The 15,497-nt window shown below is 42.8% G+C and overlaps 1 protein-coding gene across 1 annotated transcript in view; it reads right to left on the bottom strand.

Moving 5' to 3' along the window:
* Positions 1-476: 476 nt before the first annotated feature.
* Positions 477-15,497, bottom strand: part of fkbp9 (FKBP prolyl isomerase 9) — a 28,519-nt gene continuing 13,498 nt past the window's right edge. Inside the window, exons 8-10 of the mRNA XM_072260557.1 lie at positions 8,941-9,086; positions 8,138-8,301; positions 477-5,892 (exon numbers count right to left, since the gene is read on the bottom strand). Coding sequence (XP_072116658.1) covers positions 5,713-5,892; positions 8,138-8,301; positions 8,941-9,086 — 490 coding nt within the window. The 3' untranslated portion in view covers positions 477-5,712. The remainder of the gene's footprint in view (positions 5,893-8,137; positions 8,302-8,940; positions 9,087-15,497) is intronic.

The raw sequence follows: 15,497 nt of genomic DNA, 5'->3' as shown, positions 1-15,497 counted from the left end.
CTATCTCTGCGCTGATGATTCTGCAACCTGACAGATCAAATATGTACACCTTATTTATGGTCTCACCAGTAAAATACCTGCACACTTCAATTCAGATCCTCATACAATCAAGGCAAACATTGCCTTTTTCCTTTGTAAATATATATATTTAATACTGCCTCACCAAGAGTGACAGCTTGCATTATTAACTATTGGTGAAGTCTCTCCTGGGTTGACTACTAGGATAGGTAAGTGGTCTGTGCCCAGAATCTTTGATTAAGAGGGTATTGAGTAATATGTGCTCTAAGCTCTGCCTCTTTATTAAAATATCACACGCCACAGCAAACATACCTTCCCTAGCCAATCACACATACTGCCTCTGTATGACATTATTGTTTAAGGGATAATGTCCTCCAAACGGATGTGCTGTTCAATGAATAAATTCAGAATACGTACAGTGAATAAAGCATTCTTTGAACATAAGAAATGCCATAATATAATTTACAAAAACCCAAATATTTAATGAAAATAACACCACAGATGAAACACAGTTTCTTCCCACACCTGAACACACAGTTGTTTGAATGTATACAGAAAAATCATTTGTGCCTTTAAAGCAAATGAACTGTTTCAGTGTTTACCAAGAGCAAAAATTCTACATAAAAACAAATTTGATAAAGAACCTTCCTAACCCCAGTATCTAACTTGTACTCCCCAAAAAAGCAAAGTTTCACCACGATTCTGGTGAATCAATTTTTAAATATAAAAGTGAAGCTGATTAGTAAAATAACAAGGGTTGGATTTTTAAGGAAATGTGTCACAGTGAATTAAAGTCTCTAAATTATTAAATGGATATTATGATGAACGATCCTGAATTAGATACCTTCTTCATTGGGTGACACAGAACTAAATAATTACTACATTTTCAAGGGGTTGCCTTTGGGATGCTTTGAAGTCAAAGACTCATCAAAAAGATTTAAAAATCTTAAATGCTTCTTGGACTTGAACATGGAGGAAGGTTTCTTTGACTCCTATTTGGATCAAGTTGGAAAATTGAGTTCTGAGCTTTGAGTACTGGGGTGAAAATAAGGCCCCTGCAGAGAGTGTATTCAGCAGTATTCACTGCATCCCAGGGTTTTGGTGGTGGGATTAATTTTGAAAATCAGTTACACAGGTTTCACATATTCCTGAGGTGATGAAAATGTTAAAAATTTGATAGCATTATTGAGATTATTTCCTCTGGTGGTTGGAATCCAGAAAAGTAGAAAATCTTAACATGAGATAGTTGTATAACATAAGTCACTACTCTTTCAAAGTTCTCCCAGTTTAGGAATCGTTCATTTAGAGTAGGAAATTGTGCATATGACTCTGCTATTTCAGAAAAGTGAGAGGCAGACTTAAGGTAATTATAGAGCAGTCAGAAAATTGCTGGGTGGCTGTCATTAAGAAAAGTGTGACTCAAGACATATTTTCAGTTGATCAGAGAGGTAGTATGGAACAATTACACAGAGTGCTGTCACAGAAAAGCAGCATCCATCATCAGGTGCCCCCACCACCTAATCATGCTCTCTTCTCGCTGCTGTCATCAGGAAGAAGGTACAGGAGCCTCAGACTTCACTCCACCAGGTTCAGGAACAGTTATTACCCCTCAACCATCAGGCTCTTGAACCAGAGGGGATAACTTCACTTGCTCCATCACTGAACTGTTCCTACAACCTATGGACTCACTTTCAAGTACTCTTCATCTCATGTTCTCGATATTTATTGCTTATTATTATTACTATTTCTTATTTGCTTTCTTTCTGTGCTCGCACAATTTGTTGTCTTTTGCACACTGGTTATCACCCTTTTGGTTTAGTCCTAGTAGTTAAAATTGGCATCTCGCAAAGGTAATTCTACGGTTGTTATGGGGGATTTCAACATGCAGGTAGACTGGGATAATCAGGTTGGTACTGGACCCAAGAAAGGGAGTTTGTGGAATGCCTCAGAGATGGATTCTTAGAGCAGCTTGTATTAGAGCCTACCAGGGAGAAGGCAATTCTGGATTTAATGTTGTGTAATGAGCCAGATTTGATAAGGGAATTTGAGGTAAAGGAGCCATTACAAGGTAGTGACCATAATATGATAAGTTTTAATCTACAATTTGAAAGGGAGAAGGGAAAATCGGAAGTGTCAGTATTACAGTTGAACAAAGGGGACTACGGACCCTTGAGGGAGGAGCTGGCTAATGTTGACTGGAAAGATACCCGAGCAGGGATGACAGTGGAACAACAATGGCAGGTATTTCTGTTAATACAGAAGGTGCAGGATCAGTTCATTCCAAAGAGGAAGAAAGACTCTAACGGGAGTAAGGGGTGACCATGGATGTTAAGTGAAGTCAAGAACAGTATAAAAATAAAAGAGAGGAAGTATAACATAGCAAGGATGAGCGGGAAGCCAGAGGATTGGGAGACTTTTAAGGAGCAACAGAAGATAACTAAAAAGGCAATATCGGGGGAAAAGATGAGGTACAAAGGTAAGCTAGCCAAGAATATAAAGGAGGATAGTAAAAGCTTCTTTAGGTATGTGAAGAGGAAAAAATTGGTTAAGACCAAAGTTGAGCCCTTGAAGACAGAAATGGGCGAAATTATTATGGGGAACAAGGAAATGGCAGATGAGCTGAACAGATACTTTGGATCTGTCTTCACTAGGGAAGACACAAACAATCTCCCAGATGTAATAGTGGCCAGAGGACCTAGGGTAACGGAGGAACTGAAGGAAATTCGCATTAGGTGAACTGATGGAACTGAAGGTTGATAAATCCCCAGGGCCTGATGGTCTGCATCCCAAGGTACTTAAGGAGGTGGCTCTAGAAATCGTGGATGCCCTAACCCTAACCCTAATGCGATGATCAGCCATGATCACAGTGAATGGTGGTGCTGGCTCGAAAGACCGAATAGCCTACTCCTGCACCTATTGTCTATTGTCTTTCTTTGATTCTATTATGGTTTATTGAGTATGCCTGCAAGAAAATGAATTTCAGGGCTGAATATGGTGATATATGTACTTTGATAATAAGTTGACTTTGAACTTTAAAGTTAGAACATGCAGGTTATGTTTGAGGTAACTAAAATAGCAGTGTACTGTCTAATATCATCAATCTGAACAGTTGAACAGCTGGCACAAATTGAAGCTTGAGGAGTTTACTGACCTGGTCAGGAAAATGGCTAAGTTGTAGGAGACAAAGTAGGTAGGTGTTCACTGCATAGATGTGACTTGTGGTCTCCCCAAGTATCTGTGACACAACTATAACTACTAACATTTATTAACAAAACTCAGTTGATGGAATAGAATACTACATTTCTAGCTTTGTGATGATACAAAGGGCCATATATTACTAAAGTAAGCGTAAAGGATTGAACAAATGGCCAGAATTCCATCCAGTCGAAATCTGCTGATTTTACATGCGAACTGTTTGAAGAAAGTGCGTGCTAAATGGTATAGTGTATAGTTTGGTCACAGGATAGTGATAGCACTGACAGCTGCAAATGAAACTGGCTGAGCTGTAAATTCTGGCTGTGGAGAGAGAGTGTTTGCTTTGGATTGGAGAAGACCAAGGAGAAATTCTAAGCTAGAGCAGAGCTTGATTTATGATAGCTGGTTAAAACAATGGGAAAGAGGTTTTTATCAATGTGCTGTTTTGGGGATTTAGTGAGGAGAACTCACTACTCAGAATGATAGGCAAGGGAGAAACTCTTCTTCCATTTAAAAAGTATTGGACAGCACTTGTCCTAATTAGAGTATCCTAATAATCAGGGTTCCAGACTAAGAGCTCAAAGTGAGATTGTACTAGGGTAAACCTTTGACCAGCATCATCACAATGGGCCAAGTGACCTCCGTGCATAAATCTATTAATGTAACAGGGTCAATATTCCTTTAATTTCCCCATTTTCATTTCACACCAGTCCCAGAGAAGTAAAAACATTGCCAGGATTAAAAGATGGTTGTAAGAAACCATAGAAACTCTGCTGACCGTAGACAGCATTTGTCAATCATCACCACATGCAAGCTCACAAACAAGTTCAAGCCCTGCATACCAATTATCCACAATGGTACAAAAAGAGACCAGGGTATTAAATCACAAACAAGAGAAAGGCTGCAGATGCTGGAAATCTGAGCAACACACACAAAATGCTGGAGGAGCTCAGCAGGTCAGGCAGCAACAACGGAAAAAAGTACAGACGACATTTTGGGTTGAAACCCTTCGACAGGACTGGAGAAAAAAAGCTGACGAGTAGATTTGAAAGGTGGGGAGAGGGGAAAGAGAAACGCCAGGTGATAGGTGAAACTTGGAGGGGGAGGGATGAAGCAAAGAGCTGGGAAGTTGATTGGTGAAAGAGACAGAAGGCCATTGAAGAAAGAAGGGGGGGGGGGAGGAGCACCAGAGGGAGGCGATGGGTGGGCAAGGAGATACTATGAGAGAGGGACAAGGGGATGGGAAATGGTGGAGGAGGGGGAGAGGTGGTGGAGGCATTGCTGGAAGTTTGAGAAATCGATGTTCATGCCATCAGGTTGGAGACTACCCAAACAGAATATATGGTGTTGTTCCTCCAACCTAAGTGTGGCCTTATCCCGACAGAAGAGGCGGCCTTGGATGGACATATTGGAATGGGAATGGTATTAACTCAGGACGGCTTTGGGTCTTTGTACCTTGTACGGTGATATGTATCACCTTTACCTCTAAAGCTGAGCAGGGCAGAAAGTAAAATGGTTATGCAATTTGGAATTTGTTAGAAACAGACACAACTTCAACCTAACTGGAGTCTCTGCAGAAGCAAAAAACTGCATGTGATAAAAATTTGAACCAGAAAATGCTGGAAATATAAGGCACATTGGTCAGCATCTTTGGAGAGAGAAACTATATTATAAAGTTTCAGACTTCAAATAATCAAGCTGACTTTCAAAGATACTACCTGACCTGCTCAGTTTTTCCAAAATTTTCTCATTTTATTTCTATTTCTCAGATCCTGATTTGACATTTGCAGATAAAACCCTGGGTGTGGGAGGGGGTGAGGTTCTCCTGTAGCAAATGTGAATCTATGATTCTAATCCATTAAATGTTATAATGGTGAATGTATCTCCATAACCTGGCGCAAAAGCACACAAATAGAAAGTGCTCAGGAACTCTATTCATTTTAAGCTCTGAAGTTACGTCTCACTTTTTGGAAAAAAAAGGTTGAAGCACAATTACCACACTGGGTAATACTTTTGCATCTCCTGTTTGCAGTTGTAGTATTCTAGTCTAACTGAGTCACCTGGATACAACTTAGCTAAATATGAGTAATTCTCAAGCAATACAGAACACACAAGTTAGAAGGAATTCCACTTGCATGTGAAAACATTGTTTGGTGTTCTTGAGCAAAGGCTGACAGATGTTGATATTCTTGACGTAAATTTAGATCTTAAAAAGGACTAATTTGGAGTGTATGAAATGAGGGGTTGGGGGAAGATGAATTTCTTCAAACACTGACAAAAATAAAATGTGGAAAGAAAATGCTAAAAAAAAGATGCACATGCTCTGTGAATTAACTGTTTTCAGGGGCTGTATTGACTCCAGTTACGCATGAGCAATTGGGAATTGATGATTAAAGATAACTGTTATCCATAATGCTGTAGATGAGAAATATGGACAGGAACCCAACAGTTAACCCATTACTCTCCACTCAACAGCAGCACTGTTATGCAACCTTGGCTCTACAGCTCATCATGTTTGGAACTCTCCTGATCCTTCAGCTTGAATTCGTCAACTGTTATTTTGCCATCCCCGTTCCGGTCCTGGTTGGAGAACATGTTCTCAATTATCTTATCTGGAGAAAAGCCAGGGGCTAGTTTCCCATGACCAGCGTCCACTTGGGCCTGGATATACTTTGAAAACTGTAACAAGAAAGAAGTAAAGACATGAGAGGTTGGACTAAAACCAGAAAAGTAGCTCCCTAGGCTGGAGACAGAGCAGGACCTTACAGTATGTGTATTTGTGACACAATGGATTACACACCCTCATCTGACTCACGGCATCAATTCCCACTCAAGTAAATAAACCAAAAGACTACAGATGCTGGAAAACAGAAAATGTTGGAAACACTCAGCAGACCAGGCAGCATCTTTGGAAAGAGAAACAGGTTTAATGTGTCAAGTTGAAAATACAGTGTGTTTCCAGAATTTTCTGTCTTCCTCCAGGTCATCATTGAGACTAAACCTGGAGTTAGACCCAGAGCTGATTAAGGATCAGCAACATATTAACAAACTGGAGTGGGAGGAGAGGCCATCCATTTTGGTTTCTCATCCTGGCAGTCGAAAGTTCGGGAGGTGCTGCCAGAGTAGTTTGGCATTTTATGTTGCACCAGTTCTGGAGGGAATGACTGTTCAGAGTGAAACACCATTGGTTATTAAATGCTTTGAAATAACTTGACATGATAGAGGATCTAATAAATCCGTTCTGTCCCTTTATACCATTACCACTGGCACAGAACATAATTGGAAAATAATTCCCTCCCGAAGTGAAATATCGCAGGCACTGAAAATCTATTAAAAATAAAGAGTCTGGTTCATGTGCTGAGTATTAACAGCATTTTCAGTTCTTGTAACCTTTCCCTATCTGGAGCAGGCATTCATTGTGATTATGTCACATGATTTACTCTACATAACCTACCTCCACTGGGTGTCAATACAGCAAACATTGCACAGCTAACCACTCCCATAACTCCTTATTGTTACGGACCTACCACGAGGGCAGACAGAGGAGGGGTTCTTTAATCTTCATATTGTAAATCCTTGGACTGTGGATATTAGTTTTTACTACACCCAAGGCCAAGGCTTATAAATAATAGGACACCCAGGATTTGTGGATTAGGCAGAAAGTGACAGTTAGAATCAGCAATGGTCTTGCTGTATCAGAGTTGAGTTCTTGTCCACCTGCTGCTGCTTCCATATTGTTACATAACAGGCTCACAAATCAGAGAGTGACACCACACAGAAACCGGGCCTTTGACCCAATTCATCCATGCCAATCAAGTGGTCTGCCTGAGTTAGACCCATTTGTCTGTATCTGGCCCGTATCCCACTAAACCCGTCCTATCCCTGTTCCTGTCCAAGTGCTTATAATACATTGTAATAACGAATATCTCTACCATTTCCTCTGGCATCTCATTTCATATACCGTCTTCCTCTACATATAAAATCTACCCCTCAAGTGCTCTTTAAATCTACCCCCTCTCACCTTAAACCCTCTAGATTTAGGACTACCCTGGAGAAAGGACTGTGGCTATTACTTTACCTATGCCCCTCTAGATTTTATAAATCAAAATTATTTTATAAACACCTATGAGTGTTAAGGAGTGGTTTAGGGCACTGTGTTTCTAGAGATAAACCTCTACCTGCTGAAATTGTAAACTGGTGGGCCACGTGAACATCAAGCAAACCCACATACTCCTAAACAAGTGATTCCACTGCTTCGACCACCCTCCACCCCCATCCTTCTTCTACCCAACCCTCACCCTATCTCCAACACCCCCATTCTATGGCCACACATACCTCTGCCATTCTTTCCAACCCCACCCTATCCCTAATACCCCTCCATCATCATCCCCTGCCCAACCTCAACATCTCTATTCAATCCTCACCAATCCCACCCTATGACACCCACAACTCTCCAGCATCTCTTCAAACCCCACCTCTCCCCTCCCCATCCTCTCCAAACCTCACCCCTCCCCTCCCCATCTGCTCCAACCCTCACTCCTCCCCTCCCCTACCCCACCCTCTCCTTATCCCACCATCTCCAGCCCCCAGTCCATCCTCCATCCTCTCCAATCCCCACCCCTCCCCATCCTCTCCAATCTGCACCCCTCCCCATCCTCTCCAACCCCCACCCTTCCCCATCCTCTCCAACCCCCACCCTTCCCCACCCTCTCCAACCACCACCCTTCCCCACCCACTCCAACCCTCAGCCCCCATCCCTTCCAACCCCCACCACTCCCTCGCTCTCCAACCCCCACCCAGCCTCCACCCCTCCCCAACCCCCATGCTGTCCCCCACACCTCACCAAGCCCCACCCTGTCCCCCACCCCTCTTCCTTGCACCCCAATCCCCACTTCTCCCACATTTCAGTGATTGATAATTTTACCTCCTCTGAAGTGATTTCGTTGTTTCCATCTTTGTCTATTTCCTGGAAGATGTCTGGTGACACCTCTTCATTCCAAACAAACATGTACCCCTCTGGAAGACCAGTGACCAATTCTATCAGTTCCACTTCAAAGACAAGTACTGCACTGCCAGGAACCTCTCCCGCTGTAGGACAGGAGACAGAGAGAATGGAAACAGGCCATTCAGCCCACAGAGTCCATGCTGGCCATTAGGCACTCACGTTAGCACTCCCAGTAACTTCCATCCCAACAACAGGAAGCAGATCATCTCACTCTCCTTCCCTGTCACTCCTGCAGACACACACCCAGGAATGATGGGGGAAGATCAGAGTCACTACTTCCAGATTCTTGTACTGGTAACATTCAGAAATCATAGCCTTTCAGTGTCTCTACATCCCAGAGCTGAATGTTACCTTCAATGTGACCCATGAATTCATAGTTTCCACAGTATAAATCAACATTGTTTCACTGATAGCCTGGGAAGCAATGGGTGAATCGAGTAAACTCTTGGTGGAGCAACTGCGGGAATATAGAAGAACTTCAACCACGTCAACTTGAGGGGCCAAATGGCCTCCTGTGCCATCCCAATGCCATTGTTAATCATTTAGAGAGTTACTGGGCAACAGTGGAGCTTTGACATTGCAAATCAAGTCAATCACAGTTGAGATTTACCCGAACTTGATTATGCTTGTGACCAAGGATCAAGCTGCATCAGTCACAACTTGTGTTGCATGTTGCCATATAAAAGTTTTTGACCAAACCATAGTAGTAATCTGCTACGTACCAAGCCCTTTCTCTCCATAGCCCAGGTGAGGTGGGATTATGATAGTCCGTCTCTCTTCAACACACATGTCAGTGAGACCCATGTCCATCCCAATCACCACTTGACCAGATCCCAGAACAACGTTGTACGTTTTTCCATAGTTGTGACTGAAAAGAATTGGCACATAAATGGAGACATCATAGAATCATCGTGATATAGCATATAAACAGGCCCTATAGCCCATCGAACCTGCTCCAACCATCAGGCACCCGTTTAACTATTTTATTCTCTGCACATTCCTATAATCTTCTAAAGATCAGTGGCAGAGAAATAAAAATGCAGGCACACAACTGATACATAAACACAAAATCCTCTGCAGATGCTGAGGTCAAAGCAACACGCACAACAGGCTGGAGGATACAACTGATACAGTTGGCCAGCAATATACTGTATGTAACTTCCATCAACATCTTCACCCCCATGGTCATGCAACAAACCTCAGCTGATAGCTGTAACATGCAGCCTGCACACAGGCACCAAGGTCAAGATTAATTTCTCTTTCATAGAGAGGGGAGAGGGGACAGGAAACAGGAAAATGGAAAAGCAGAGTGATAGAGAAGATAGAGGGAGGGAGAAACAGAGGAGAGGAACATAAGTAAGAAGGACTCAACGAAGAGAAAGAGGAGAGAGAGAGAAACGAAGAGGCAAATCTCTGAAATACCTTGACCCAGAGATCAGAAAACCATGAAGTTAGCTATTCCAGGACAGAATCATGTGCCAGGTATGGCAGACTGGGCATCTGGTGCCATAGACCAGGGTCAGGTATCACAAACCACAAGTCTGTTAATCAGCAACAAATGCTAATGTGCATGCACAGGGTTAATAGTCTGAAGCTGAGGGAACGCCCATTGGGTTATGTGCTTATCTCCACATCTGTTTTTTAAATGGTAACAGATTTCTGGATTTCCACATCAGCATTCAGCAGAGAAATGTAGGATTGAGGGCAGGGGCAGCACCGAGTGCAAACCTTCCTGACTGCTTCTGAATGACAGAAAGCCAGCTCACACCACTTCTGAAAGACAGAGAGCCAGCTCACACCACAGACATACAAAAGACCAGCTAGTAATCCAGAGGAAGTGCAGCCCATCTCCCAGAAACAACATCCGCAAGCAGGTCATTCAGCCACCAGACCCTGCTGTACTTTATAACCAGATAACAATTACAGCATGGAAACAGGCCACCTCGGCCCTTCTAGACCGTGCCGAACTCTTATTCTCACCTACTCGCACCGACCTGCACTCAGCCCATAACCCTCCATTCCTTTCCTGTCCATATAGCTGTCCAATTTAACTTTAAATGACAACATCGAACCTGCCTCAACCACTTCTGTTGGAAGCTCGTTCCACACAGCTACCACTATCTGAGTAAAGAAGTTCCCCCTCATGTTATCCCTAAACTTTTGCCGTTTAACTCTCAACTCATGTCCTCTTGTTTGAATCTCCCCCACTCTCAATGGAAAAAGCCTATCCACGTCAACTCTATCTATCCCCCTCATAATTTTAAATACCTCTATCAAGTACCCCCTCAACCTTTTACGCTCCAAAGAATAAAGACCCAACTTGTTCAATCTTTCTCTGTAACAGGAGAGGAAACCCAGGTAACATTCTAGTAAATCTTCTCTGTACTCTCTCAATTTTGTTGACATCTTTCCTATAATTTGGTGACCAGAACTGTACAGAACACTCCAAATTTGACCTTACCAATGCCTTGTACAATTTCAACATTACATCCCAACTCCTATACTCAGTGCTCTGATTTATAAAGGCCAGCATACCAAAAGCTTTCTTCACCACCCTATCCACATGAGATTCCACCTGCAGGGAACTATGCACCATTATTCCTAGATCCCTCTGTTCCACTGCATTCTTCAATGCCCTACCATTTACCATGTATGTCCATTTTGATTAGTCCTACCAAAATGTAGCACCTCACATTTATCAGCATTAAACTCCATCTGCCATCTTTCAGCCCACTCTTCTAACTGACCTAAATTTCTCTGCAAGCTTTGAAAACCTACTTCATTATCCACAACTCCACCTATCTTAGTTATTCATCTGCATACTTACTAATCCAATTTACCACCCCATCATCCAGATCATTAATATATATGACAAACAACATTGGACCCAGTACAGATCCCTGAGGCATACCACTAGACACCGGCCTCCAATCTGACGAACAGTTATCCACCACTACTCTCTGGTGTCTCCCATCCAGCCACTGCTGAATCTATTTTACTACTTCAATATTAATACCTAACAATTGAACCTTCCTAACTAACCTTCCATGTGGAACCTTGTCAAAGGCTTTACTGAAGTCCATATAGACAACATCCACCGCTTTACCTTCAACTTTCCGAGTAACCTCTTCAAGAATTCAATAAGATTTGTCAAATGATCTTCCACGCACAAATCCATGTTGACTGTTCCTAATCAGACCCTGTCTATCCAGATAATTATATATACACCATCCCTAAGAATACTTTCCATCAATTTACCCACCACTGAAGTCAAACTCACAGGCCGATAATTGCTAGGTTTACTCTTAGAACCCTTTTTAAACAATGGAACAACATGAGCAATATGCCAATCCTCCGGCACCATCCCTGTTTCTAATGACATTTGAAATATTTCTGTCAGAGCCCCTGCTATTTCCACACTAACTTCCCTCCAGTTCTCAGGGAATTTTCTGTCAGGACCTGGAGACTTATCCACTTTTATATTCCTTAGAAGTGCCAGTACTTCCTCTTCTTTAATCGTCATAGTTTCCATAACTACTCTACTTGTTTCCCTTACCTTACATAATTCAATATCCTTCTCCTTAGTGAATACCGAAGAAAAGAAATTGTTCAAAATCTCCCCCATCTCTTTTGGCTCCGCACATAGCCACCACTCTGATTCTCTAAGGGACCAATTTTATCCCTCACTATCCTTTTGCTATTAATATAACTGTAGAAACCCTTTGGATTTATTTTCACCTTACTTGCCAAAGCAACCTCATATCTTCTTTTAGCTTTTCTAATTTCTTTCTTAAGATTCTTTTCACATTCTTTATATTCCTCGAGCACCTCATTTACTCCAAGCTGGCTATATTTATTGTAGATATCTCTCTTTTTCCAAACCAAGTTTCCAATATCCCTTGAAAACCATGGCTCTCTCAAACTTTTAACCTTTCCTTTCAACCTAACAGGAACATAAAGATTCTGTACCCTCAAAATTTCACCTTTAAATGACCTCCATTTCTCTATTACATCCTTCCCATAAAACAAATTGTCCCAATCCACTCCTTCTAAATCCTTTCGCATCTCCTCAAAGTTAGCCTTTCTCCAATCAAAAATCTCAACCCTGGGTCCAGTCCTATCCTTCTCCATAATTATACTGAAACTCGAGAATCTCCAGAGGGGAAGGCCCCAGATCTCCGGAGGGGAAGGCCCCAAATCCTTGGCTTTGCCCATTGCCTGTTGCTGGGGCCGGGGTCGAAGCGCTCGGCAGAGATGGTGCTCGGTGTCACAGGGCTGGTTGGAGGCTTGAAGTTTTCGGATGGACTCAAGAGTCGGCTGTGGTCAGGTGCTTCCAGGATGCTGCTGGAAGCTCATGGCAGGAAGAGAGTTTCTCTTCCTTCTACTGTCTGCGTCAAATGATGGGACTTTTGAGAGACTTTGAGACTTTTTTTTTTTTACCATGCCCATGGTCTGTTCTTCATCAAATTAGATTATGGAGACACACAGTCCTCCTTTATTGTCATTTAGTAATGCATGCATTAAGAAATGATACAATATTTCCTCCGGTGTGATATCACAAAACACAGGACAGACCAAGACTGAAAAAAACTAACAAAACCACATAATTATAACATATAGTTACAACAGTGCAACAATACCATAACTTGATGAAGAAGTTCATGAGCACAGTAAAAGTTCAAAGTCACTCAAATGTCCCACATCTCATGGAGACGGAGAGAAGGAAGAAAAACTCTCCCTGCCATACCCGACCACGGTCCGACTCTGAGTCATCCCAAAACTTCGAGCTCTGATCAGCTCTCCGATACCAAGTACTGAGCGCCATTACTATCCGAACGATTCGACCTCCTTCTTGGTCACCAACAGCAGGCAAAGCTGGGGATTTTGAGGCCTACCGTCCGGAAGGTTCCCGACCGGCAGTAACGACAGCAGTGAATGAATGTTTCAGAAATTTTTCTAGATGTTCCTCTGTGCTTTCACATCCATCTTCATCAAATCAGAATTGTCCATGGCCCCTATTTAACAGATACAATATCATTTTTCATCAGAGGGCTGCGCATGCGCGGCACGCTGCTTCTCTTCTCCTCCTGCCTACGGTATTACGGTATTGCTTTGCATTGTTGTAACTATATGTTATAATTATGTGGTTTTTGTCAGTTTTTTTAGTCTTGGTTTGTCTTGTGTTTCTGTGATATCATTCTGGAGGAACATTGTATCATTTCTTAATGCATGCATTGCTAAATGACAATAAAAGAGGACTGCGTGTCCTCATAATCATAATAACTTTATACTCTGTCAAAGCATAACCCCAATTCTGCAGAGACTGTGTTTATGGAGCTGACTCTCTACCTGTCCCTGACTGAGCCCTCCCTCAGTCACTGCATCAGAATAAGAATCAGAATCAGGTTTCATCACCGGCATATGTCACGAAGTTTGTTGCTACGCAGCAGCAGCACGTTGCAATACATAATAAAAACTATCAATTACAGTAAATATATATATATTTTAAAGTTAAATTAAAGAAGCAGAGCAAAAAGAGAAAAAAAAGTAGTGAGGTAGTGCTCATAGGTTCAATGTCCATTCAGAAATCTGATGGCAGAGGGGAAGAAGCTGTTCCTGAACCGTAAAGGCTATTCATGCATAGGCCATACATTACATTGTCCCACACCCTGAGCAAAACAGAAATATTCTCGTTGTTCTACCTATTCCCCCGCCCCCCACTGTTTCTGCATCTCTTGCATTGGTATGCCCTTGGAGCAGTCCGCAAATGTTGGCACGTTTCCAGCACCAACATAGAAACATAGAAAGTAGGTGCAGGAGTAGGCCATTCGGCCCTTCGAGCCTGCACCGCCATTCAGTATGATCATGGCTGATCATCCAACTCAGAACTCTGTACCAGCCTTCCCTCCATACCCCCTGATCCCTTTAGCCACAAGAGCCATATCTAACTCCCTCTTAAATATAGCCAATGAACTGGCCTCAACTGTTTCCTGTGGCAGAGAATTCCACAGATTCACCACTCTCTGTGTGAAGAAGTTTTTCCTAATCTCGGTCCTAAAAGGCTTCCCCTTTATCCTCAAACTGTGACCCCTCGTTCTGGACTTCCCCAACATCGGGAACAATCTTCCTGCGTCTAGCCTGTCCCTTTAGGATTTTATACGTTTCAATCAGATCCCCCCTCAATCTTCTGAATTCCAACGAGTATAAGCCTAGTTCATCCAGTCTTTCATCATATGAAAGTCCTGCCATCCCAGGAATCAATCTGGTGAACCTTCTTTGTACTCCCTCTATGGCAACATAGCATGGCCACTAACACAAACCCGTACGCCTCCGGAACGTGGGAGGAACTGGCGCACCCAGAGGAAGCACACAGGGCCACGGGGAGAACATACGCAGTCCTTACAGACAGTGGTGGGAATTGAATCCCGAGCTTACAGATTGTTGCACTGAATGCAACTCTGTGCCTCCCCAATATTACCATGCCTTTTCCCAACATTGCAGAGTCTCCGATTATCAAAAATCTGATCAATCTCATTCTACCCACCATTAGCTGCTGCTGTTTGTAGGAGAGAGTTCTGACCTTTTCCCACCCCTTTGCAGATGTGTTTCCTAAACCCATTACTGAAGCATGCCCTCTACTCCCTGGTCACGGACTCTGTCCAATAGGAAGACATTCTCTCCATCTGGCCTCTCATATTACCTCCCCTAATATCCAGAAAACTTCAACCAAATATATCTCAACCTTTGACTTTCCAGGTGCCATCCTTTACATCAAGGCTGCACTCCCTAAAAGCTAGGATATCAATGCTCACTGAGGCATCCAGTACTGTCCTGTGTATCCCTGCAGCAAAGCTTATAGCCCTCATCCTGTTAGCTGTTTTCATTACTTTCTACTGCACCATCCATAACATTTTGATCAAAAATCAAGATATTGTAGAAATTAGCAGACACAAGGAAATCTGCAAATGCTGGAAATTCAAGCAACACACACAAAAAATGCTGGTGAATGGAGCAGGCTAGGCAGCATCTAAGGAAGAGGTACAGTTGACATTTCGGGCCGAGACCCTTCGTCGGAATTAACTGAAAGAAGAGGTAGTAAGAGATTTGAAAGTGGGAGGGGGAGGGGGAGATCCGAAATGATAGGACAAGACAGGAGGGGGAGGGTGGATCTAAGAGCTGGAAAGTTGTTTGGCAAAAGGGATACCAGACTGGAGAAGGGAGAGGAGCATGGGACGGGAAGCCTGAGGAGAAAGAGAAGGGGGGAGGGGAGCCCAGAGGG

The sequence above is a fragment of the Mobula birostris genome, chromosome 1 (genome assembly GCF_030028105.1).
Source record: "Mobula birostris isolate sMobBir1 chromosome 1, sMobBir1.hap1, whole genome shotgun sequence".
Taxonomy (NCBI): domain Eukaryota; kingdom Metazoa; phylum Chordata; class Chondrichthyes; order Myliobatiformes; family Myliobatidae; genus Mobula; species Mobula birostris.
Note: the sequence above shows the minus strand (reverse complement) of the source record. Positions and strands in the feature narration are given on the sequence as shown.